General features: G+C 40.2%; 1 protein-coding gene across 1 annotated transcript in view; it reads left to right on the top strand.

Annotated features, from left to right (window-relative positions):
• Positions 1-27,958, top strand: part of PLPPR1 (phospholipid phosphatase related 1) — a 108,726-nt gene that overhangs the window by 31,867 nt on the left and 48,901 nt on the right. The window contains exon 2 of the mRNA XM_066339268.1: positions 8,165-8,272. Coding sequence (XP_066195365.1) covers positions 8,210-8,272 — 63 coding nt within the window. The 5' untranslated portion in view covers positions 8,165-8,209. The remainder of the gene's footprint in view (positions 1-8,164; positions 8,273-27,958) is intronic.

Below are 27,958 nucleotides of genomic sequence, written 5' to 3'. Positions count from 1 at the left end.
GAGCAGTTATGCTATAAATCTTTGTCTGTCTTGGCAAGGGATAAAGGTGGAGTTTTAAAAACCAAGTGAACTGACAAAAGATCCACATAAGATTGAGCTTGCTGCCAGGTTTACAGGAGTGGGAGTCTGTGCAGTCATTCTGTGTCCCTGACAGCTCCCCTGCCAAAATGAATACCAGAATATAAGGGGAGCAAGAGGCCCTGCCCCGGGACCTCGTTGTGAAAGACTACACTTTGGTGAGGCAGTTGTTTGTTTACTTTCATAATATTACAGCTTGCAATCAATACTCACACAGTTTGCTGAGCCCTGAGGGGACAAAAGGAATGTGTTTTTTTCTTTCTATCTGGAGTCCACTGGCTTGTGTCTGTTACATGACTAGTTTCTAAACCAGCTCACCGTGATTTTGGGAGAAAATTTTCAACACAGAATTCATCCCCTGGGGAAAAAAACTTGGAAATAAATAGAAACATGTTAATCACCTGATTTTCATCCCCGTACCCTGTCTGGCATTGCTGTGCTCTGTTCCTTTCCGTGCTCATCTCAGTATTTCTGTCCGTTGATCTTCATACTATGACCTGTGTGAACACCCTCCGGTAGTGTTGGCTTCCTAAGTTGTCATAGAAGGGTAGTGGGAGGAGAGGGGTTTGGAAATTTACTCAGAGATGTCCATCTGAGGCCTGAGAGTAGCTGGCACTTTGCAGAAGCTTCATCCTTGCATTTAAATGTGTGGATCAGCAGCGTGCTTGGACTTAGGCTCAGCAGATATGGCACACAAGAGCACCACACAGCATATATTTTTGAAATACATTTTAATATTGGGATTCCCAAAGTAAGTTCTGTGCAGAGCTGTGAAGCTCTATTATAAATAAAAATATTTCTCATTCTTGCTAACATGTAAGCAGCTAGCTGGTTTTTTTAATAGCTCAAGAGTTTTCAGTAGGACAGTTGGCTAAGAAGGTTTTGTAAAGAAAAAAAGATCAGTTTTCTGGAGTAAAGTGTAAATTTTCTGAATGAGAAAAATGTCTTTGAACATTTTTTTCTTATAAAACAGCATTTTAATAATTTTAACATAATATTAAAATATCTTCTGCAAAACCCTGATGTTTTTGGGAAGGTAAGGGTGGAGTGTTTTCCAGAGTCTGTTGTATTGATAGACAAAAATTTTCAGTCTTATTGTTTTGCAGCACACGGAAGAGTTATGGTCTGTTTTCCTCTCTACCCCCCATCCCAGAGGAGTTTTTCTGTAGCTCATCCTCTCATCTGCACCATTACATTGTTACCCTTTGTATTATTGAAGTTTTCTTTTGCTTTCTTCTTTCCCTTCAATGTCTCTCTCCTTTTTTTCACCAGTTAAGAGGCTGAGGTTGAGGCTGCTGGTTTTTTCCTGTTGAAATTGTTCCGTTTCCTCAATGCCTGTCGATGCCTTGCATGGGGAGCCACCAAGTGGAGTGGAACTGGTTTCAGAGAGTGAAATTCGGTCACAAGCCTTCATGATAGTATCCCAAATACCAGGCAGATCATTAGTTTCCAGCCAGAGTCTTGCAAGACTGTCAGGTGCAAATCAGAAATGATGTTGAGATTTTTTTTTTTTTAAATGAGTTATGCAAATGAGACACTGAACATAGAACTTTTGTGCAATCGTTTACAATGGTGATTTAGCATAAGCAGAGTACCTATATCTCAAACCCATGATTAATTAAGATACACACTTGAAATCCAGAGATGCAACTGATTTACTTTTGGAATGATAGCCTGTTGTATTTTCATTAAACTAATCATATAACTAATGTCTGTAATTCAGAATCCTTTATGTATAGGAAGTCACTTTAATGCAGCCACAAATGGCAATCACAACTGCCCTTTTATTGCTGTAAATACCCTTGAAGATAGATGGAGTTTTAACCAATCAGAAGTAAAAGAAACAATAAATGCCTTTTATATTTGTCCAGAAAAGATGACAAGGCAAATTAATCAGTCTAAATCAAGATTCTATGCCTTCAAGTGGGATGGGTGGAGGCCAGAAATAGTCTTTCTTTCTCCCAAAAGTGTTTAATTTATGTTCACTTTAAAGTTGGAAAGGCTGAAATGAGACCTAGAAGTTAACTTTTTTTGACTTAAAGGAGAGTTATGAGCAAGACAGGCTTGTAATTGCATGGATGAATTTAGTGGGTTTTGGGTTTTTTTCTGGAGATTGCTTATTTTTTTAAAAAGAATTCCCTAATGAAACTCATAGTCGGATTCCTTCTTCATTTATCATGTACCACTATTTTGCGTGAAAGAGAGGAGCATCAGCTATAGCAGGTAAAACCTTTTATTCATATGACCTTGCTGATATGACACCACATGTAGGTGGGTTTCATTCAAACCAAAACAAAGTAAGTGACAGAGTGAAAGTTTTCAGAAGGAATTCAGTGTCTCACCAAATGGAGCAGACCAACATGATGACACTTTCAGGCCTGCTGGAAAACAAGAGACTCATGGATTTGAGAGGGTTCAAAATAGAGCTTGTGGTCATTTTGTTTCGTTTTCTGGATATTAGCATGCTAATATCTACCTGCTATTCACACAGATGTGTTTGGGTTCATCTATGAGATTCTGGCAAAGTGGTGTAAGTGAAAATTCTGCTGACAGAAGCGGTGGCATTGACATTTCACTTTCCTCCCCACGGTGAGAAGCTGTTACAAGGCCTCTGCTGTGCTGACATAACACTTAAACTCTCTTGAAGATACAAGTGGTGCAGAACCCTTATCAGTCTGCCTATCCATAGATTTAGTACTGTTGCTTACCACTTAGTCAGGGGGTATTTTCTACATGAAGCTGGTAGCAAGGGAAAACAACCCTAACAGGATGCTTGATACTGAGGTATCACTTTCTTCTAGGTACCAAACTCTGCTTTGACACCACAGATTCAGCAACACATTTTGAAAAGAATGATTTTAGGAATCAAGATAGTTATTAATGTAGCTTTCTTCATAACCAGGTGTATTTTGTACTAAGAGCTATAATTTCAGATATGCTGTGAACTATATTACTTAAGTATCACAATTGGCTGTAACGTGATTTTCTCTGCTGAGTGCTAAATGTGAAGATGCAACTTCTGCTAGCAGGAAAGGGTCAGAATTCTCATCAGAGGAAGTGTTTTTTTGCCTTAAATGCTGCAAAATTGTTTTTCTCTAATGGTGAACATGTGTGGGTTTATTTTGCATATTGTTTTTGTTCCTTTCCTTGCTGTCATCAGTGATATGTAATTAGTTTCTTGTCCAGGAGTCTGTGGAGACACCTGTGAGAAACACTTTCACTGACAGGGCAATTTATTTGAATGGTGTAGCTATTAAATGGTATAGTTCTCCTGGCAGAAACCAGGAGAGTTTATAATAAATTGTATCCTGGGGTGAGATCTAGATTCAGTAAACTGAACTTCTACTTGACCAGTTTAGCTCCTCTTTTCAGTGTCATGGCAAAATGGGACATTGCACTGCTTACACAGAAGTGCTCTTGGAAACAGCCACTATCCAAGGCCTGAAACTTAGCACGCAGCATTTGTTTATGATCGGCTACTAGACAATTATACAGTTAACTGCTAAAGATCAAGCGTGACTCAGGCACTCAGGTTTGGAAAAAGTTGCTCCAGTCTGACACCATATTCTAGTGTCATGATCTAGTTCATGTAGTACTATAGTAGTTCATGGTCTAGTGGCCATGGTGTTGATGGCTGTCTGTCTCTGAGTTCACAGCGAATGGGTAAAGGTTTCTCTGACTATGTAAGCATCTTCCCTCTTTCCCAAGCCCCACTGTGGGTAGGCCACATTTCCACAAGGGCAACATGATCCAAAGGATAACCTTCATATTTGTAGGTAAAAATTAGTGTGCTGTGGGCCACTGAGATAGCAAATGGAGTGCCAGTTGTCTGGTACCTTCTAATTGTTGCAGCCATGATATTATTTTCTTAGTTTTACTGTTTTCAGGCAAGTGGTCTGCATTGTGTTTGGAGTGCAAGGCAGACAAGTAGATCTTATGCCACAAAGCCATTTGTGCTTTTTGTCATGCAGTATGGCTTTTGGAGTGATTCATGCCACCACTGTGATTTCAATTACTTTGAAAACAGTAAAGAAGTCTGCACTTGGACTATAATGACTGCCTTTTGCTGTAAAATCTTATCTTTTGTTTCTTCAGCCCTTTTTGGTGCATCGGTTTGTTTATTTGGAAGAGACCTCTGGGGAAGACATTTTAACCCTCTGTTGTCCTGTTACAATCTGTTTGGAATTACAGGCATGTTTATGCAGAGAATGCACCGGGATAATGTGGGGCTTTTGGACATGTCAGGTGAAGTTACAAAGAGAGATTGTGAGGCTGTCATGTCTCAGGGCATGTTTGATCAGCCCTTTTTTTTTAAGGTTGTAGTGTGTGTTTTGCTGGTTCCAGCAGCAAGCAGTCAGAGAAACCTGTATTCCTAAAAGGTACAATGAGGCCTATGTGGTTCTTTTGCAGGAACTAACAAGCATATTTGAAGTGCAGAGATTGTCTTGTCACGTGGACAGAGCACTTGACAAGTCGAGTCTGAGAAAAATGTGTGTTCTTCAGCCTATACATTGAGTCATTGTGTGATGTTTGGCAAATTGCTTCAACTGTTTCCCCCCACTGAAAATAGAGGACCCTGCTTTACAGTGAGATCTGTAATAGATAGTATAATATCTAGTGATTATAAAGATACGGTTCTTTGCCAAAGCTTAGATAATCATTGTTAGCAGCAGCATTAATTTGAATTTGTTTCCTTAATTAAATGGGGGTTTGACATATGCAATTTGTGTTTCAGTTGGGCAGACTGATTGTTGATGGAATGGTGCATAGGTTTTGATGATTTTTTTTTTTACTTGTAAACAGAATTCTTATTTTAATGAGAGTAAAGATCTTTATAGTTTGAAACCAATTGCCAACAGAGGTTTGTGAGTTGCTAACATAAGGTTCAAGTAAGGAAATACTGATGTTTCAAGTATCTTTTGCATTGTTACTGAAATAGTTGGTGTTCCTTCTAATACAATGTTTACACCGTGTTTTGGAACAGTGTTAGCTGCTGCTGAAAAGATCGTGAAACTAAAAGACAGAAATAAATTTTTTTGTGTTTGCATCACATCCTGGTACCAGATGACTAGTGGTTACCCTCCTCACCTCTGGTGAGAGAAGATTTGGGATTCTGCTGTGAGGTGGTATCCCACATGTGCCAGTGGCTTCACTGCTGCTGTGGTTTGTGCAGCAGCTCCTGGATTTTAGACTGGTGGTCCCTGAGCTACTGCAAAACAAATATGCATTGATTCTGATTAACTGAAACATAGTTGAAAACTATGATGAACAGGGCCTGTTAGCCTGTCTATATTGTTGAGTATTTTCCATTGGCACCCAGATATCAACTGACAGTATGTGAAATACGTTGTTCATCTGCTCTTCCTACCTATGCAGGACATGGCTTAAAAGCTATAGATTTGACCTCTGTCTCTAGAGGAACAGACCACAAATCAACTGGTTTGATGACTGATCACACAGAACAAGGCTTGAATGTACTGTGTCTGCTGCAAGGAAGTTACACTATAAATGCCCAGTGAATGCTAGTTTGCCTCATGCTCACATAAAAGGCTTTAAAACATACCTGAATGGGGCATTCTAAAAGCCATTCCTCTGAACAGATCACGGTGGCAAGAAAATCTCTTCAGCTTGAATTCTCTTTTTCCTTGCTGTCCTTTTCATTCAGTTTTCAATTCACTTACTTATATTCTCTGTCTCCACTTGGTCTCCCAGGAAATGCCAGACAATAACCTCCTGTGCTGTAAATATGGGGCTTTCTGAAAATGCACAGGTGAGGTAAATTGAGCAAGATGAGAACAAATTTTAATTAATTCACACATGTTGCATTATATGATTATATATATTGTTTTAAGAGTGGAAGCACCTCATAATACCAGAGCTTCAGATTAGTGATATTCCCTCTACAGTGGTCCCTAATTATTTAGACTAGGCTTGACTCATTCTATTCCTGTGCTGTGATAATATATCAGGCCTGAAAAGGTCACGGCTACTGGGATCTAAAAAGACTGTTACAGTTTTGCTCTCATGAGTTCCTTAGCAATTCAGTCGAAAAAATAGAAATAATAAATGGAGAAGGCTGATGCTGATATTATAGCTTTTATTTGCCATTTGGTCAGAGGCTTTGCACTACAAAAACTTGTTCAGTGTGAAGAGATCTTTCTGGATTAGAGAACAAGACTTTTACTAAAACTTCTTTTAAATCTTATTATGATTCTTTGAGCAAAACTGGATTATCTCTGGCTGCTGTGCAGGCTGATGCATCTGGGGTTTGCTGTAATCTGTGTTTTGCTTAGTAACCCTAGACTCCTTGCCAGCTGAAGAGAAACAAAAGATGGTGCTCCCACCAAGACTACACCTTTGATTCCCTTTACTCTTTTGTCAAGTAACCTGATGAAGAGACCAGCTGTGATAAGCACTGGCTAGCTGAGAGTTTTCTTGCAATCTGGGAATTAGCTGATCATGCAGCTATTTGGTCTCTTACTACTTAAGCGTGACACAAATGTGTCATCACATAGGAGAGAAGCTGGCATGTAAAATGCTTTCCTACAGGCGATGCAGTTTTGAGAATATTTGTATTTTAGAATGGGGTACAGTATGAGTTGGGAGTGTCTGAGGCATGTCACAGGTGACATTCCTAACTATTTTGTTTGCCCTGAAACTGTATTTTTCAATGGTTAGCAGTTCAGAAGCTATTCTTGACACAGAATGTGGCCTCACTGGAGTCATAGTAGCTCTGCTGTGCCTAAATCCATCGTACACATTGTGTATTTTACAACTCTGGGTCAAACTGTGAAAAGCTGACATAAGGAATACATTAAGAAGTTCACAGGGGATGAGACGAGAGCCTGCATCATGGTGCAGGTGGCAAGCACTGGCAGCTGATCCAGCTCCTCCATCATAACGTCAGATGGACTCACTTGTGCTGATCATGGTATTTCTCCAAGTAACTGTGCTGAGAGCTGCTGAGAAAGCAGTGACCCCTTTGTGAACCTCATAGGCTTCATATACCAAGGCCTGAGTTGCCACCCAGATGATAATGAGGTCAAAGAGTCACAGGAAGATGCTGTGCAAAGGAAAGTGCCCTGCAGAATACATCAGCTTCCACCTCCTTTCTCCTCCCTGGCCCTGACACTTGGAGGTGCTTGTCATCAGGGCAGAGTTTCTTTGTGAGTGTTGGAAGTGAGGCTGGACCCGCCTAAATCTGTGCTCTTGCTTGATGTGCTCAGGTTGAAATTAATATTGGAGGATTTTGATTCTCTCCTGCTTTGTGCAGTCCTGCACCTGGCAGCTCTGGGCTACACATTGCTTTTCCAGCTCTGTCTTCCGTTCTACTATGTATCTCCCTAAAGGCATTTAAACCAAATTTACCTTCTTGATGTGTTGCCTCATGCATGCAGAAAAAGACACACACTGTCAGTGAAATGTCCTTGTGTTAGTCTTCTTTTCTCTGCTTTTTTTACTTTTCTTGCAAAAAGAGTGTCTTAGCACAGTGTTATAAGATTATGTTAATTAGGATAGGAAGTAGTCCGGAGTAATGCTAAATGTGTAGAGTTCGGTGTGTTAAATGTATAGAACAGAAAGGCTCTGCAGAAATGGCCCAGGTCTTCATTGCATTCTTGTTGCATTTGCTTGTTACAGGTTGTGAGGTTCTGTGCATAACACATGCTGTTATCTTGAGCAGATTTATGCAGATAAGCATTATGATCATGTGTGAAGTCAGGGTACTGTAAGCATGTCTCTTAAAATGCAACTTTACAAGTAAATTACCAGAATCTCCTGGTTTAAAACACACTGTAGGCAAGTCAGTGCGCTAAAAATGTGGTTTTATAATTCTGAGAAAGAATCTTTTACTTGAGAAAAGTATTGTATTCCTTATCGCCCTTCAATCTGTATATGATGTATCTTGTAATCTATGTGTGTCTCTTCTTTTGTGTTGCAGAGGGAGAGCTTTCTCAGGGTATTTTGTACATAGTTAAGTGTCTTTTTGTCCTTGGTTTATTAGGGCAGTGCTCTATGTTCTGAACCTCATTTTGGAGTTTGCAAGAACATGAAATATACTGAAATACCACTGTCTTTTCTTTTTCAGGATATAAAGTTTTGAACAGTGACTCCCCAAGAAGTGTGATGAGAAATGGCTTTAGGAAACAATACCCAGAAAAGTTATTCCATTATCCCCTGCTTCATCTTTGTTGAGGTGAGTGCAGTATTCAGCTGCTAAGCCTACACAGAAGGCAGCTCTTCTCTGCAGGAATTAAATAATTTGTTCACCATTTTATTTTTAGCATAGAATGGTGTCTTAGTTTATCACATAGATATCCATCTTCATATTTAGTGCCATCAGATCCCCCTGAAAACAATCCTGCATGAGTTATCCAGATCTCAGGTAGAAGCAGGCAAGAACAATTAGAGACACTGTGTATCCAAAACTTCTCTGTCTGGTTTTCTGGCTAGTCCTGTGGTACTTGGCAGAGAATGGGCGGTAGATGCAGGTGCGGATCAGCAGCAGGTGATTGCTCATCTTCCCTATCTTTTCTCAGACCTCTCTCCATCTTTTTGCTGTGTAGGGACTAAAACTCATTCAAGGAAATTTCTGATCTCACAGTCTGATGATTCATGGGACTTGGGAAACAACACTAGGCTCTGATTTCAGTTCAGGTGGAGCATAAAATGTAGATGAGGCATGCCTGACCTTTAAGTGTGATGAAGAAGATTCTAGCACAAGGGCTGAGAGTTGTCTAGCAGTGAATTTACAGTTAATGCTCCATGTTTTTTGTTAAAGGCAGTTGGTGTGGTGCATTTTTAAATTACTGTTTTATTATTTTAATCCATACAGATGGCAGTTTGTGGTTCTTCTTTCACTTAGCCTAGCACTGATAGACTTGCCAACATCCATTAATTCAAATCCATGATTGTTTAGCTGATGTCTATAAGGCTGGGACTATTTTCCAGGCAAGGGAAGCAACTCTGTGTTTCCAGGGAAGATGAAAGCTTCCATCAGATTTAGATGGTAAAAGGAGATAACTGCCTGCAAATAACACCTTCAGAACCACCTGTCTGATGTAGCTTGGATGGAATGCTCACTCTTTGGCCCAAGTTCTTAGACAAGTTGAGCTCTTCCATAAGAGAAGTGCTATGAACTGTCAAAGGATTAGTTGCTGTTCTGATGGAGACAATGGTTCACTGCTTTATTCAAACAGCTAGAGAAAGGAAGGGTAAAAATAAGTGAAAAGCAGAAATTAAGTCAGAGAAACACCTAATAAAAACAATCAGGAATGACATGTCTCAAAATTTATTGCTAAACAAGCAGCTCTGAAAACTTTTAGTCCTCTAAAGAAATGAATGATGGGCCTGGTTGGCAACCTATGACAATGACATAAATTGTTCCACCTGCAGACAAGACTGCCATGAGGGTTTTTTGCTCCATAAATTTACATTCCTTGTCCTTTCACATAGTTTATTTGCTGATTAAAACACAACATTAAATCAAAAATTAGTCAAAACCAGAGAGATAGTGTCTGAAAAGATGTTCTGTCTGCTATGTTTGATAAAAATGTTCTTCCCCTCTTTGTCCACAGTATAGATTTTTAATGTGGCACTACTGGGACTACTAATTCATAGATTTGTGTCAAGCATTGTAGCATTAAACAACAGGGAATCTAATTTCCTGCTAGGAGTGCAGAGATGATTGATAATAGCCATTCATCTGAAAAGTCCCTGTAAATCATAAGGAACACTGGAGGTAGTGTAGCACTGGAGGTGCTGTGTTTTTGAGGCTAAAGTAAGTGTGTTTTTTTGGTTTTGTTTTTGTTGTTGTTGTGTTTCTTTCTGGTTTTTTGTTTGTTTGTTTGTTTGTTTGTTTCCCAGAGGGTTGCCCCAGACACCAAGCCCTGTGCTGGATTACCTGGGTTAGGACAGACCCTATTTTTGTTGCTTTGAAGCAACCATAAGAATTGATTAGCAGCGTGACATCTTGCTGCTGCAGTGAAAAGCAGGAGAGCTGAAAATAATGTGTCTGCTTTCCTGACAATGTTTTTCTGTGGGAAGACAGTCCAGCAACAGCCATGCTAGCTGACCATAACAGGAAAAGAGAGAGTCAGTAAGAATTATCATAGGTGTGTTCCCCAGAGTGTGCTGCTTCTCCTGCAGGAATCTTGTCCTCTGATTAAAAGTTTTGAGATATTTTCTCTTAAGAAAATAATGCTAAGCCATGATTGTCATGTCTGATGCCCTGCCAGCAGCTGTTTGCTAACTGCCTGCTTTGCAGTGTGCCTTCATGAAACTGTGGTGGGAGAGGTAGAAATGAGGTGTCTCAAGGAGTTTGGATACTTGCAATACCATCATGCTTCAGTCTGTACAAATATGACACAGTTTCAGCCATTATTCTAATTTCCACTTTTTTCCCACTGAACTAACTTGTAGTAGTTATTATGGAACCTGACATGAAGACCAATGGCTCATTATAAAAACTTAATCCCTATGCCTGACTCTACAAATTCCTTTCTATGTTCAAAATACGGAAGTTTTAATAATAAAGAGATAACATGTGATGTCTAATCTGAAATGACAGAAATGTTTAATCAACATTTTCATTCCCTAATTAGAAATACCATGTCACGTAATGAATGGATTTAAAGGCTAAATAGGGAATCATTACACTAATTTTGATCCACTTATCAAATCTGAGTTCCTCTCCCAAATATTGCAGGCAGCTTTCTGGATGACTCTTCATTATATTATAAGAGGTGTCAGTACAGTCTTGTACTGTACTGACAGTCAGTACAGTACTGATTGTCACCATATGTCTGTGAAGATTTGGTGCAGTACATTTTGTTAAACATGTAAACAATTAACTAGTATGTGCAGGAGACTAAGATTCTCCTTTTCCCTGCCCTCCTCTGCAGAGAGCTTCCTAAAAGGAGCCTTCAGGAGGCTGTCTCCCAGCCTTGGTTTGCATTAGACAGATGTTTAATAGTATTGCAAAGATGCCCTACTGCATAGCTTCCAGAGGCCTTTGGAGTCAGTGATGGACCCAGAGCATGCAGCAAGGGCTGCTTTTGATATGCTCTAGATCTATCCCAACTAATGCTAGTAGTGCACAGCAGATATGTGAGGATTTGTTGATGGCCAGAACTGATGGCTAAAGTGGCACTGATGGCAGGCAAGCCTGAGAGAAAGTAGGACAAGCAGCATCTGGGATGACAGGAGGAAAATTCTCACATTCTTTTTTCATATGGTGGCCTTTGTTTGCCAAAGCTCTTTGTGGAGCATCTCCTCCCTCCTTCACCTGCTGGGACCAAGCAGTGTCAAAAACGTCTGTAACATTTCAGCACAGCTCTGCCATTATTTTGCTATCCCACTTTACAAGGTTTGATCCAGGGAGTGCTGTGTTTCATCCTTCCATGGACCATCTATGTGTGTGCTGCTTGAAGGTGGGGAAAGGTACAGTCACAACTGACAGATGCATTTTGTACATGAAAGTACAGCCAGTTTACTGCAGATGAGGAATAAATTGTCAGAACAACTAAGCTCCCTGAGGTCTGGCCAGTGCCAGGCATAGAAGTGGGAGAAGTGCAACACCTGACAAATTCCAGCCCTCTTCCTGTGGGACTGGTGAGCTACCCTGAGGTCTTAATCCAGCACTGTTTTCCATGCTCTGTGCTCTTGCCCTCTCTTTTGGTGATCAGCTCATGTTGGTGGTCAGCTTTCTAGGAGAAAACTCAGGCTAGGGGGGTGTAGGAGAGAGTCCAGTATGGCTTTGAATTTGGTAGGTCCTAAAGTGCTGTCCTTGCTTTTGCAGCCTATTTGAAACTTATCATTAGTGACAGGAAGTGCAAGGCTATGTGGTAATTGCATTTACCAAATAGATGTTGGAAGGAAATTTTCATACTGTGGGTAAATAGCATCCCCACAACTACACTTGATTTCAGGGGGAAGGCATGACAGCAACTTCAGAGCCATTGTGTCTGTTTGAATGGGGGCTTTTGAAGTATCCTTTTCTTCTTGCAAAGAAAATCCTCTTCTCAACAAGCGTTAGGACTGTAATGGTTCTCTAGACAACGAAAGGAGAAATTTGGTCTGGAATTTCTGCTGATGAGGCATTTTTTACTTCCTTTTTTCTCCCCCTCATGTTGGAAGTCCTGGCCTAAGGGCTTGAGTGGTTTCAGGGAATTATCTAAGGATTTATTTTCAAGTGCAGTTACTGCTGAAGGAATTGGGCACATCTGAGGTGTGTATTTGCACATAGAAACAGTAAAATTTTCTGGAACCAGATTTAATTAAATTGTCTTAAATTGATCAAAGAGTTACTGAGTACCAAAAGGCCTTGATATATGACTGATGGATATTCTTCATTGTGCTTTATTGTGGGTTATCGTAATCTTGACTTTGACAAGGTAATAGGGGCAGACTCTAATATGTAGCACCATTAAAATTTAAAACATTGCATATCTTTAAATTATGTAATCTGAAGATCCCACTTTTTCACATTAAATCCGTTTTTCTGCCCTCAAGAAAGCTTTTGCAGGTAGAGTGGAAACTGTTTCTTCTTTACCACCCAATATGTAGGACATTGCAAAGAGCTGAGAATTTTAAAAGGAAAATATCTTCTTCCCTTACCCCAAATGAATAATATAAAAAAATCTGAAAAACAAAAAGCTCTAGTCTTATATTTATTTTGGTACAAACTTGGATTTGAACTGTAGTTATGCTGTAGCCTCATAGGATTTCTCTTTCTACACTGGGGTACATTTTCCTTTATTTTTTGCTATTTTATGTCTGGACAGATTGAATAATCTTCAAATATCAGTTTGGATGTAATTTAAAAAAAAAGTTTCAACTTACAGAAGCATTGAAGAAAAGCATTTTTTTTTCCTTGCCCACATACATTTTCCTGTCAGTATTTTGTGTTGTCTAGCCAACAGCTGAACTATGAAGTAGCAGGAGAATTTCTGCAATACTGAATCATTTGTGTAAGTGAGACAAGTACTTCTTGAACTTCTGTTTGTCATCAGCATTACAGCAGGGCTTAGGTAGCTGTGAAAAACTCAGTGAATTTAGAACATTTGTGACATATATGGCAGTTGTTTTATTACAATTTCTTGGGTAGATGTTCTGAAAATTATTAAGGTTTTGTACATTTGGGCGTACTGGCTGCTGCCCTCTAATTTTCTAGTATTTGAGGAGTGTGAAATGACCTGTTACATTTGCTGTAGTCCTCAAAGTTACATTTCTAAGAGACATTGAATGTATTGGAAGTGACTTTTTATTTGTTTATTTTTAAAAAAAGAGTCAGGCTCTCATAATAAAAGCTTGCTGGTTGTATTAGAGCTTTAAATTATTATTATATCATTAATATCATTAACCATTAATGATATAATAATACATATAATGACATATAATATAACTTAAAATAATATCATGATATAATAATATCATTAAAAATGCATAGAGGACATAGAGACGTAAGATTGCAATTTTGGATATTCAAAATACAGTGTTTTTTGTCAAGATAATGTCCAGTTCTCCTAGAGAGTGCAAAATAAACCCTGTCAGAATTTAACATAACCTTTAACTGCAAAAGCATCCCAAGATGAACTAACTTCCAAACAGCTGCAGCTCTCAGTGACTCTGTTCCTTCCTTCTCCATCTGTGCCATGCTTAGATATGCTGTGCTGCTCCACTGGGATGCTGTGAGAACAAAGTGCCCATAGGGATGTGTCATGTGCTGGTGTTACATAAATGCCTGTCATTAGATCCCCACTTAGGCTGCAAGAATTAATGCTGACAGATGCTGTGCAAATTTGGAGGGCCTCCTCTTCTAGCAGGGTGATTTTTCTGCACAATCCCTGTGCTTCAGTCACTTATGTTTCTCAGGATTCATTGTTTTGCAATCTTATTCACTCAGCATATATATCTGTTTATCCTTGCTGCTCTTTCTAAAAATCTCTTTATGTTCCCTATTTGCCAGTCATTGCTCAGTGTTTGCTTTCTTTGTTCATACTTGCTTTGTTCCAGGTGACTGGATAACTCTGTGTTGTAAAATTGGCATAACCTCAATGAAGGAGGCTCTTGAATATTGGATTCTTTTTGTTGGATTGCTAAGCAGCTTTCATATTACCTGACTATAAAAAAAACCCTTCTAAGTACTTCACTCTTAGTTAGAAAGCACAGAAAACACTTGGCCAAAATAGGCACGGTGAAATAAATCTGATTATTATTTGATTCTCTTAGCTTCTTTAGGGCCTCTTAAAATTAACATTAAGGGCCATGAGAGATTAGATTTAATGAATTTTTCTTTAAAACATAAGTGAACAAAGGCTTGTATTCCTATGTGCAGATTTGAAGCCTTTTTTTAATCCTTCCCCTTATCCTGAAAACTTCCCATTGCAAATAATCCATTTGACAACCAGAATAACATCTTACGGTTTCACCAATGAATCTGGTAGACTTTGCCAGGAAGGAATTAAAGGTACCAAAAGTTATTTGCCTTTTTGAGTAATTAAAAAGAAATGCATTTGGTAGTAGAGAATGATGCTGTGAACAAATTGCTTTACCTGTTTACATTGTGCCTCAAAGCTAGCCCACACTTTGAGAGCTACTGTAATTTATAATAACGTTGCTCTGTTTAATCAGGTTTCTAAGACAAGGAATTGTACAGGTTTATTTTTTTATTTTTTTTTTAACTTCAGCAGTTAGGAAGATTGGATTTACTCTGGTTCTGAAGTACAAAAGCATTTTTCTCATTTTTTAGTTAAAGAGACCAACATAGCTTTAGTAGATTTTTGGCAGAAAAATTACTGATCAGAAAGTTTGTGTAAATCTTTGAGAAAAGGGGTTATGAACCACACACTGTTCATGCAGGTGTTCTGAGTGTGCAGAAGTCTGCAAGCCATATTTCAAGCCTTCTAAGCTGGAAAGTATTTCCAGTAATGACTGAGCCACTTTAACTAGGCTTAAAATAGATAGCAATGTGAAAATACACAGGACACTATGTAACTTACGAATTTTTTCCCTCCTTTCTTTTCAGAAGTATACTTAGGTTTTGGTTTCATGGATATTGCTGTAAAGCTCTTAATATGTTAACTTTTGCTTGTTTGCCTACTTCAAAAACGTAAGGGATTTTCATGTTTTCTTTAAATAGCTCAGATACATGAAAATTTGGAAATCAAGAAAGGTGCAGTGCATTATCAAATTATTGTTCTGTGATACGGCTGCACCATTTCCTCTGGTCTGCATATATGAATAAACTTTTTGTTGCTGTTGTTTTAGTCTGTAGAAACACCCCTGCACTTATTTATGGTGGTAATTTGCATAAGTTATATGACGTTCTAAAAAGAGAGGAAAGAAATCAGTAGGGACTCCCAAAAGTCTAAGTAACCCTAAGTACAACAATCAAGCCTTTCCAGAACTGATCAGTAGGAAAGACATGAAAAATGCAGGACGAAAAGAAGATGCTTAAAGCATGTTTTGAAATATCAAACCCATCCCAATTTTTTCACAGTAGCTTTGACATCAAGAGAATTTTTTAAGTGGAATAGGTCTTTTGAAGCATCATGCCCAGTTTTATTAGGACTTGATTTTTGGTTCCAAAGCAGCCACTCCAGACATTGAAAAAGAGGAGTTTGTCTTAGCAGTGTTTCAAGGGTGGACATTAACATCAGTCTTATGGCAGAAAGATTTGTTTCAGTGATTTAGCTTTGAAAGAATTTTGGCATTTTCTACTCTCTAGAAATTCCAAATTAGTTTTAATACCAGCTTTAGGAATTGGTCTGCCAAGCCTTGTGCGTCCTATACAAACCTTCATCAACCCAGAACTTCTATAAGCTTCTGGCAACACTTGGGTGCCTTTGTGTGGGTAGCAAATAGCTTCTAAATTGTGAGATCTTCTCGCTCAAAAGCACGAATGGATAATCCAGTTGCCAGTACTTGAGTAACATTAAATAAATGTCTATACTAATGCAGTAGAATGTGGCAACAACAACAAAAGCTTTCTGGAGAAATTACACTTTATGTTTCTGTATTTCTAACTCACTTGGCCAGAGCACCTCAGGTTTCATGACCTATTTTGTAACTCCTGGGGCGTTCTGAAGGGACATCCGGTGCTTCTTCTCAGTTCATTCCCACATCCCAGCATTTTCACAATAAACAATTCTTCTTTGATTTATTTCCTTCACTGATGTATTTCACCAGGAATTTCTGTGAGGTGATTGATACAGTGGAAGTACTTTGCAGATCCCATTCCTAAAGTCAGATCATATGCCTTTTACACAGGTAGACTTTCACATGTCATTTTGTTATAATTGTGGAACTGCTCAGTGGAGCTCTTGAAGGGACTAAATGAAAAGGGATCAATATGGATATGTTTGCAGGAAATAAATGATATAGTAGGAATTGATCCTTTGAGAGTTGTTGCATCTTGTGGATGTGATGCTAAATGGTCACTCAAGTCTTAACACACATGAAATTACTACTTGTGATGGTGTGTGCTTACAACAATAATGACAGATTAACCTTCTGTTTTAGAGTTCATGAGTCTTCATGGATTATCTTTCAGCTCGATGCCATGCCTAAAATAATACTTCTGATTCAGAAATAAAGGCTAGGGTCAGATTTAGGATATCTGTATAAATACAAAATGTTAAATTGTATTAGGTCTTCCTGGAATGCTCCAGTTTTATGTTAAAGAATCAGGAGTTATGATGCATTTTTGTCTTGAAACAGTGTGATTTAATTAAGATTTTTGTTGCAGATAGACTTTTAGAAATGGTAGTTAGGTGCAAGGTTGATCAATATTTTACTGAGAACATAGTCAGTTTTTAAAGAGTTGTTTCACAGTTCAAGAAACGAAATGGGTGTTCACAATGGTGTGTAACTCTTACTTATGAGTGACGTGTTTACAGCATCCATTGTGATTAAGATCTACATCACACTACATATCCTGAGATCCCACGGATGGCCATGATCTCTACCAGCAGCGATTCTGCTTGTTTGCAGATGGTCAGTGCAAAGAGCCTGAAAGAGCCCATTCTTCAAAACCTGCTGTGCATTTTTCTCTTATCATTTCCTTTATGACCTAAACACAGAAGATGAATGGAAGAAACCATGTAACTCAACGGGTTTAAAATGCATTTGAATAATTTGTTAATTTTCACCGTTCTTGGGCATTATTAACTTTTTATGATTCTAGAGTAACTATTGATGAAGCCTATGAAAAATATGCTGCAATAAGATTAAAGCAACTTGGAAATAATGATGGAGTTATTGCTGGAATTGCTGTCACTTTTCTCATGAGTTAAATAAAGTGCATGCTGTAACTTAAAGGATATCTACACTTGGTCTTATAATGGCAAAATTATTCCTGTTTTTCTTTCCCCCACCTCTTAAATGCTGCATGTCTATCCCCAAAATCAATAATCTATTGTTCATTACAACTTCTGGAGTTTAGACTTTACATACCTGGCTCTATTATTAGCACAGGAGCTCTAATAATACTACTAATCCTCTATCAAGACTTGTTATGTACTTTACCAAAGCACAGAAATTTAATGGGTGATGATTATGTGCAGATGTACAACATTATTGAATTAATACCGCCTTTATTTACTTTATACCGTATATAACAGACTGCTTGGTTTCTCAAAACTCTTTGTGAGTTTTACATGCTTCATGGAGAGAATAAGGTTAGAGAGGCTTTAAAATAGTTTGTTTTACTTTTTCACAGTGGAACTACTGATTGAGTTTTATAAAAGAATAGCAAAAAGATCTGTAAATGTACTGCATAAATGTAGTGTAGTTTCTTATTAGAGCCTGACCAAAGTAAGATTCATTATAATGGAGTGAATTAGCTTTTCAAATAGATTGGATAGCAGATTGTATTTTTACGAGTTTCATAGTTGTGCTAATATTTGACATGCAGCTAGTTAGGTCAGTAGTCATCAGGGATCTTTTTGATCTTATTTAAACCAGCCAAAGCAAAAATCAGTTGAGCTCTGTTACAGTGATGGGGAATATGCTGAAACTCTCAAACTGATCAAATTGTGGGAATAGAGGTGGTTTATACAGTGCTGGTATGATATGAATAAATACCAGCATTGGTTTAATATGTTGAGTTTCAGGCTTTTTCATTCTTATTTACAACATCTTGTAGAAAGGAGTAAAGCAGTTTGGGACTTGGAAAAAACTCAGACTAGAAATGTTTGGACAAGAAAGGCAGCTAGGGTCAACCAAGTGAATAATAAACCAAAGTCTTTACTCCTTTTAGTTGAAAAGAAAGGTCATAGACTCATAGAATGATTTAGGTGGGAAAGGTTCTCTATGGGTCTCTAGGCATGATGCAGGTCAGAAAAGCAGCAGCTAGATGAAGTTCATTTGGGCCTTGTCCAGATATATTTTCCAATTGTCTTACTGGCAACCTGGTTAGTTTCTGAGTATCCTCATAGGAGAGCACTTGTCCTAATATTCTTTCTAATAAAGTAATGCAACCTAGTGTGAAAGAAAAGGAATCTAAGCCCCATGACAGAAAATGGAGAAGAGATAATGCAGCAAAAAGAGAGTGGGTAGCAGAAAGCAATAAAGAAATGATTCACATAAAAAATCTTCCTATTTGACTTTTATAGCTGTGTGCAGTTGGAATCCCATTTTGCCTGCCCAGTTCATTTTTCTTGCAGGAACTTCACCTAGGTATTGGCATGCCCAGTATGAAAATGCATGTTGATTACCAGTAGTCGGCATGTAATTTCTTTGCCCACATTCAATCTTTTTGAACCCAACATGCTGGAAAAAGATTCCTGTTCAAGCTTTGACACCTCATTCTGTTTTGTGAACCCAATGAGCTGTATTCCTGTGCTGCCTTTTCCTAATACCTACATCCTGAAGTGATTTGCAGTGCACTCTTTTCCATACTGTCCACTATTCAGCTCCCTATAAAAGCCATGTGTGCACCTTCATGACTCCTGCTGCTGGGCCTTGGTTTACTGAGACTTGGTTTAATAAGAAGGCGATTAAACTGCCCTTAGTGTAGGTGAAGACTTGTTAAATGAGCATCTAGAGCAACAATAGTAACATTAAATCCAGGTTCAGACATGACTACTCTTGAATTGTGTCCAAACTTTGTCATGACAAACAGCCATAGCAAATAGCTTTGAATATTTCTCTTTGTTTTGACAGGGCTAACATTGAAAAGACAATGGTATCTTTAAGTGAAAGGGGTGAAAGTGAGCATCAGAATCTGGTGGGATTTTATGTAAGTTTTCAAGCCTCAGGTCTTCTCTTCTTCCTTACCTTGCATTCAAAGTTACATAGCAAGATGATTACAAGTTCTGAAAAATGAAGAAGTCATTATTAATTTTTTAATCTGACTGCCTGCCAGTGATAAAGGATTGTACTAAAGGATTGGCTCAGGCAAAACATGACTTGCATGCAGCAGAGGAGATTTAAAGTGGTAATAGTTTTTTTTTTAAAAGCTTCCTGTTCAGCTGGGAAAATCTTGAAGGCAAATAAAATGGATTTCATAATGCATTATACATATTAATAAGACTGTGAAGTAAAATGTCTTTGACTGTTTTCTGTTTAATTTTAAACATTTTCTCTATTTGATTTTTATGATTTGTCTTAGAGTCCTTCATTCTTGTTATCAACAGATAGGGTTTTTTAGCAGTAAGTGCTATATTTATCAATGTCTAGTGACTGTAAACCTGCACTACCCTATTAAATAGTATGGATATGGAAGCACATGCAAGTATTATGAATTTTAATAAACTAATAATATAATATATTATTATATATTATATTATTAGTTTATTTATAATTTATATAATAATATAATATATTATTATATATTATAATATAATTAATAAAATAATTTTTAATAAATGTTCTGTGAATGACTAAGATTCAGAGTTCAAATCAGCTCCAAGGTTGTCAACTCAGATGGACGTCTTTTATACCTGGAAGAGCAGGGCAGCAGAACAAGCATCTAAGGACATAACGAAGTCAGTGTTGTTAGAGTAAGATTAAATTTTCTCTCTTCTACACATGAATCCTGCATTGCCTTGATACTCACGGACTCAGAGGCTTTCACTTGACACAGCAGTTCATCACAAAGGTGTTCATCACTGGAGCACCAAATAAGTAAATACAAACACATCAGGAATTTCAATCAGAAAATTACTGGAATTGAATTTTTTTGGTATAAATTTTGGTACAGTATATTTATTGAAACTTCAGTAGTAGATCCCTTGTTGCCCAATTAGTTAACTTAGGAAAGAACTGACTATGCTTTTTTAAAATTCATTGTTGTGTTTTGATACAAACCCCAGAAATATATCACGTCTGTGCCTGCAAGGCTTCTGCAAGATGTTGCAGACTAACAGGAAAGAGAGGGAGCTGCAGTTCTGGTTTGAACAGCATTTTGCTTCTAGGAGAGGCCCCATCTGCCAGTATGGGATGTTGGCAAAGATGGGACAGGACGGCCTTATGGATATGATTGTCTGGTAAGAAATACTGGAGATATAAAATCTGTGAGTGAAATAGAAATGAAGGCCAGCTTTGAGATGTAGGCATGGCAGGCAGGAAGACCGTGATTAACTGGAGATAGGTTGAAGGACAGAAAACAAAAGGACCCAAAAATGCAGTCTGTCTCCACCCTGCCAAGGCATCAAGGAAAAAGCAGATAAGAGTAGTCTTTAGAGTTTAGAATACAGGATGATACGGTAATTTAGTAGTTCTCATAGGTTGCTTACAAAGATTCAACACAAAAGGAGATATAATGTGTTGGAACAAGGTCCTTGCTCTCTTACCTCTTACTCTCTTACCTCTTACTCTCTTGCTCCTTCCCCTCTCGCCGCTCTCCTTTTTCCCTACTCTTTTCCCTGCTCTTTTCCGTGCTCTTCTCCCTGCACTCTTGTGTCTTCACCCCTTCTCTGGCCCACTCTCTCCCTCTGCTTCTTCTACCTCCCTCTCTCCTACCGCCCTGACCCCGGCACTCTTCTTACCTCCCTTACCTCATATCTCTCTCTCTCTCCCTCTCTCTTTAAGGGCTTTACTTCAACCGAGGCTGGTGGCTGAAAGCAGGCCCTCTTTGCGCACAACCCTTGCAATAAAACCATGTGTTTCTAGAATATCTCAGGTCTGCAGAGTACCTTTGTCGCTGCTGTCCACGGATGCCCTTACAATGGGGCCTTCGCTGCTTGATGCTAACAGGGAGAGCAAACTGGGCAGGTAGAGTTGCAGGTTCTCTGCTTTGTGATTTAAGCCACATCAGCTGCTTAGAGAAACCATCAGAGAAACTTGATAGAGAAACAGAAGAAGAAAGTAGCCTGGAAACTATGGAATTGAAAGATATCTCCAAGTGATTTTTTTTTCCCCAAGGCTTCAGAATGCTTCACTCCAGTAGGATTTAGGATAGAATGCAGAGCAGCACAAGCAAGCAGATCTCCAAAGCTCTGCAACACCAGCAGTGCAAAATCACGTGCCATGTTTCTGCACTGGGGCACTGTAAGGAAAGGGCAGAACTGCGGCCGTGCCTGTGTCACAAAGTCCGGCCAGCCCTGGCACCACAGCAACACAGTGGTCTTGGCTTGCCAGGAGCGAAGCGTGGCTGTGGCAGGAGGAATGAAAGGAGGGACTCTCGAGCGGTAGATCCAGGATGAGTTTATTGGTGCTCCAGACGTGGAGTCCTCACCTGGGGACACCAGCCTCAGAGAGACCCCAAGTGTCTCAGTGCAGCAACTTTTAACAGGGGGTGTTACACAGGGGAGGGTTCAACCAGGGTCCAATGGGGTACAGTAAGGGTGTGGCTCTTGACACAAAAGACAGGTGAGAGAACCATACAGGGGACAATGGGAGGGGGAAGCCTGGATCCTGTCCAATCACTCAGCACCCTCCCTGGAACCTTCTGGATGCAGGGAGAGGCCCCAGAGTGACAGACAGGACCAGGAGGTTATATAACCAGTGACTGACATATAACCAAAACTGGATGAAAAACACATAGGGAGGAACATGGGGGGTGACCCACCACACAAAACAACAGGGAGTCCCTGTATCTCTGTCTGTGCACTGAGGGCTTGTGGTATCTGCCAGATCTGCAACACAGGGGTCCTGCAGTGCATACCATGGAGTATTTTCCATTTGTCTGCTGTCCTTACATGAAAATCAAAAATGCAGCAAGGCGTCTTCTGTGCCTGTGCTGACCATTTTCTCATCATCTTCTCTGCACCACTATGACAATTACACTGTGATTTGTTTGTGTATCAGTGCCACTGGACATCTTTTGGTCTAAAGACATCAAAGTGCTTCACTGCTACTAAGAGAATGCTGAGCTGATTAATGGAGACAAAAGATTGCATTGTACCCAGCCCAAGCAACCCTTGCACCCAGGAGAGTGACATTCTTCAGCAACAGAACATAAGGCAGTTGTGTGCCTTATCTTGGCAGCTGGGCTCTGGACATCTGTCATAACCAGGAGGTAGCTAGAGAAGGCTATAAAACAGGATTGTTGTATTATGACTGTCTCTGACATGGTGTTGCTACATCCTCTGATCACAAGAGTGTCAGTCTGCTTACTAGCTTGTTACAGATTTTTTTGTCAGGGTTTCTTGTTTGTTTGTCTTTTTTTTTTTTTTTTTAATAGAAAATGTCCTTGTAAATTGCTGCACCCATAATTTCAATGTCAGGGAGTTTTTTAATCTGTGGTTTTTTTCATATCAGCCAATAGCTTCAGTAATTGACATAAAAAGTAAAAGTAAAAACTACTGCATCTAGAACTTAAAAGTCTGCAGTCTTTCCCTGTTTGCCAGACACAGCCAATGACACAGCATTATCTCCACCCTCCCCTGAGACTTTCTTGGTCTTCTGGGAACTTCTTAGGAATTGTCAGAAGAGGAGTTCTGGAAACTCTTGGAGGAACATGGTGGTGCGAGTGAAGACAGCCAGATGAGCCATGTCTGCTGGCAGCAGCCTCTAGTTAGCTCTGCCAGACTCCTGATCCAAGGGGGGCTCTGAGCTTGCACATCATGAGTCCTGAACAAGGAGGGTCAAGTGAGACACTGGTACAAGTTGCCCAGAGATGCTGCATCTTCCAAATCCTGAACCTTCGATTGCAGCAGGAGAACAGATGGAGTCTGTTTACCAGGGCTGGAAAGTAGAAACTCCAGTGATGATGAAGGATAGAAGCTGGTGGTTCCTGGCCCTGGGGGAGCAGGCCCCTGCAGGGCTGCAGCCATGAGAAGAGGTTCAGTGCTGAGGGAGCTCCCTGGATGACAGCTCTGCATGGGGAACTACTTTAACCAGCTGGACCTGAAGTATGTGGCAGGAGAAAACAGTGAGTGGTAGTGTTGAGATATTCTGTACCTGTGGAGAGTGAAAGCCACTATGAGTGCTTTTCTTGGTACTGCTGGTGAGGAGGAGGGAGAGGGTCTGAAGAGGACTGGATGGATCTAATGGGCCCACAGCTGAGATCACAGATGACAGAATAGTCTGAGTTAGAAGGGACCCAGAAGGATCACCAAGTCCACCTCTTAAGTGAATGACCCATACATGTGTTTGTCTAGCTGATGGCAACAGCAGGGTTTGGCTTCTGTGTCCATGGGACCCTCTTTGAGGATCTGGACTGTTTAGAAGGCAATCAGCCTGACCAAATGGAACAAAAGCAGCTTTGCCAGCAGGCTGACCAACCTGGAGAGGAGAGCTTACACTAAGAGGAATGGGGTAGGAGTGGAAATAGTGACTAAGAATCACATGAGGAAGGGAATTAATAGGTTGGAAGGACCAGTAAAGGATGAGGACTGAGCAAAGGACCCAGCATGGTGTGAACAGAAGGGGCACTACTCAAGAGAAGAACAATGAAATGGAATCCTACAAAGCATAAACACATAAGTAAAGAAGTGCCAGGAAAAGCTTTCAATCCACTTTTATACAATTGGCACAATGCTTCTCTGGCACACCACATTTAATAGCTTGTGACTCGATCTGTTCATTCACTGTGAGACAACCAGATTACACTACACACACTCAGGATTCAGGATTATGAGTCTCAGTTGGCAAATAAAATTTGTTTCATACTGAGTACTAATCAATTCCTGAACCTCTGATCCCACCCTCTCATTTCTGCAGAAAAGGACAGATTTTTCAAGCGCTGGGAGCAATCCCTGCCTTGTTGGTGTTAATGGGAGCCACTTGTCAGCAGCCTGTTCCCAGCACAAAGGGTTCACAAAGAAAATTCAGATTCATAGCTGGCATGGCTGGCAGGTTGTACCATTAACAGGTTTTCTTTTTCTAGTTTAATGGCAGGTGTTGCTTTTCCAGCAATTGTCAGCTTATTTATTGAATTCAGTGTTTCATCTTGAGACCAGCTTTCATGGCTGCTTAATTTGGGCATTTCTTCAACATCTTCATAAATGACTGGGACACAGGACTGAAAGGGATACTAAGCAGGATGCAGATGATACAAAACTGAGAGGAGCTGTTGAGGCCCTGCAGAGAGACCCTCAGCAAATTAGAGAATGGGCAATCAGCAACCATATGGCCTTCAACAAGGGAAAGTGTTGGACTCTGCACTGGGGGGGATAGATCAACCCTGGATGGATGGACAGACTGGGGAAGGAAAAGGAACCTGGGGATCCTGGTCAATGGTAAGTTGAACATGAGTCAGGAGTGTCCTGCCAGGCAGGAGGGACATCCCTGTCCCTGGGGGGACATCAGGCCCAGCTTCACCAGCCAGGCAAGAAAGGGGGTTGTCCTGCTTTGCTGTCTGCTGAGATTGCACTGCCTCAAGTCCGGGGGCAGATTGGGGCACTACAGTGTAAGAATGATATTAAACTAATGGTAAGAATGTAAGAATGATATTACACTGAGTGTGTCAAAAGAAGGGCAGTGAGGCTGGTGAAGGACTAGCAGGTGAAGCCATATGAGGGGTGGCTGAGGCCACTTTGTCTGTTCAACTTGGGCAAGAGGAGACTGAAGGGAGACCTCATTGCAGTCTGCAGCTTCCTCGTGAAGAGAAGAGGAAGGGCAGACACTGATTTCTCCCTGTTGTGTACAGTGACAGCACCTGGGGGAATGAGCAGAAGTTGTGTCAGGGGTGGATTAGGTTCAATATTAGGAAAAGGTTTTTCACCTCTAGGGTGTTTGGATTCTGGAACTGACTCCCCAGGGAAGTGATCACAGCACCAACCTGACACAGCTCAAGAAGCATTTGGACAATGCTCTCAGGCAGAGGGTGTGATTCTTGGGGATGGTTTGTGCAGGGCCAGGCATTGGACTTGATGATCCTTGTAGATCTCTTCCAACTGAGCATATTCTGTGATCACTCAAGACCAGGGCTGCACACTCAAGCTTTGACTGTGTGCAAAGCCAGGAACAAGTGCATGGTCACATTCCCTGACATGTCTGTACACTGAGGTACATGCTGTGGGAAAGAAATTTGAGGAATTAAAGGTCTGAATGCATTTGCAGGGTTATGATTTTGTTGGTGGCACAGTGATGTGGAGATATAGCTCAGATGAGTGGAGTGCCCTGGGTAAACAGGCATTTTCAGGAAGGGTAGGCTGGAACCACAAGAATGGATGCTGCATTTTCAGCAGGTCAGCAGGGATCAGCTTCTCCTCTGCTCAGTGCTGGTAAGATACATGCTGTTGAGATGCATCTGTGCTGGGTTCCCCAGTATGAGAGAGACCTCCCTGTAATACTCAAGGGAAAGGATCAGGTGCAGTGGGTACAAACTGCTACAGGAAATGGCATTTAACATAATAAAAGCTGTTGTGAGAAATTATGCTCACTTTAAAATTTCAAAGGTTTATTAAACCTTAACAAAATACAACAAAAAACTGAATAAGGAGAAAGAGGAGTGCTGGGAGCATGGAACTAAACTGCCATGTGCTCACCCACAAAATGACTGCTCTGTCTTTTTGACCTTTGGTGTTGCATCAGGTAACCCTGGCCTCTCCCAAAGTCTGCCAATCAACTCTTCTTCATGTCGTGGCTTGAAAGTAAAATGAGTGAGAAGCTCCAAGTCAGAAATACAATTTAATGAGAAGAAAAGGGAAAAAAAGTAAACCAAAATAAATGCAATAATACAAAAAGACCACGGACAGAGTCAGAATACAACCTGAGCAGTGTGATGGAAGCAGTCCAGGTGAGGTGGTCTTCCTGAAGCAGTGATCTCGTAGAAAAGGTCTGTTAGCTCTGGTCCTCTGGGAATCCAGTGGGTGAGGGCTGTCCTAAAGCCCAGCTTATATCCAGGTGAAAATGCTTGGCTCCTCCCCCTGGGTGGAGCATCTCACAATGGGATGATGAGTCATACAGGGGGTGCTTGATGGCCCATTAAAGAGAGATGACTCCCCGGATGGAGTTATCTAAGAGTCATGCAGCAAGGCATTTGATGGGCCATTAACAGAAGGCACCCCAGAGGCAGGGGGGCCTGGGAAGAGCACTGCTCCAACAACTGGATTCATCAGTTCATGAAGATGGTGATAGAATACATCCTATACTACAACCCAGGACACTTCACCATCCATTGGTGGAGACTGCTTTCTTGCAACTTGATTCCTAGTAACAAGCCTTCCCTCCTCCAAATGCCTCATGCAAGGGGCACAGGTACACACCTTCCCTCTACATGTCCCAGCTACCAAGGCCTTGCCTTGGCAACCATACAGGGCAAAAGGAGACTATGGAGAGAACAGAGGATGTCCGAACAACAAGTCACAACAACATATAACATATATATCAATAAACCTCTTATCATACACATAATATTCATCTCTTAATTGTGAGAGCCAACCATCACGTTACTTATCTATAACACTGTCATCCTTTAAGGGCGATGAAATTCCAGGGTGTAGGGAACTTGCAGAGTCTCTGTCCTTGGAAGATGTTTAATATGCAAGTAGACATGGACTTGGACAGCCTGCTCCAGCTGATGCAGCTTCAAGCCAGAAGTCAGTTTAAGTGATCTCCAGAAGTGCATGCCGGCAGGAGCAATTCAGTCACAATCTGGCACCTTCTTCACAGTCGTTTATACCTGGTGGCTCTATTTAACTTTTCTCTTGTTTGCCATGTCTCCTTGATGCCAAGATAACTGCTGTAGCACATGGGTTAATAGGGGAACTCTATTTTATTTTTACAGATGAGGAAATGGAGGTGGGTCACAGGGTGACTTGCCTACAGTTACTCCTTTGGCAAGGGTCAGGATCTCAAGTATTTGCATATGACCTTTTTTTATCTTGACTTCTGCTTCCAGTCTGAAGGTGTGACTTGTCTCAGATTTACCTGAGAATAGCCAAGTACTTGTTGGTAGCTGCTGTTTAAATACTCGCCTTTTCCCTTCTTCATAAGTCTTTTCTTTCTTTCATGACCTTGAACTACCAGCAGAATTTTTCATAGCAAAAGAAAAATCTTTTTCTCTTAGAACTAAACATTTATCAACCTATAGCTCCATTGCATCAGCAAAACATTTAAAAATATATCTTAGTAATAAATAATTGCAGTCCTCTGTAAAGCTGCTGGCTTTAAAACACAATTGCTCAGTTTTTCCTTTTCCTCCTTTCCTTAACAACCAGCAGTGAAGCGTTAGTAATTTAAAAATCAAACAAAGAGTTTTGATGCATATGGGGAAAATAGGCGAGTTACAAAAAGGCTTAAATGTGTCAGTGCCATGCCACTATAGGAACAAGAGTAGAACATTAAAGAGACCGCTAAAGTAGTTAATAATAACAAAAAAAGAACTTGGCAGCAGGGCAAAGAATTAAGCATTGCAATTTGTTGTAACTGATTGAACTGAGTGCCATCTTTGAAGAAAACACAAGTAAGGTCCAGGTACACACCAGTAAGCACTCTGATTGCAAGGACACAAAAGATAGGAATGTCTGTCCAAGTCCTCATAGCAGAA

This window comes from Sylvia atricapilla, chromosome Z (genome assembly GCF_009819655.1).
Source record: "Sylvia atricapilla isolate bSylAtr1 chromosome Z, bSylAtr1.pri, whole genome shotgun sequence".
NCBI lineage: Eukaryota > Metazoa > Chordata > Aves > Passeriformes > Sylviidae > Sylvia > Sylvia atricapilla.
Note: the sequence above shows the minus strand (reverse complement) of the source record. Positions and strands in the feature narration are given on the sequence as shown.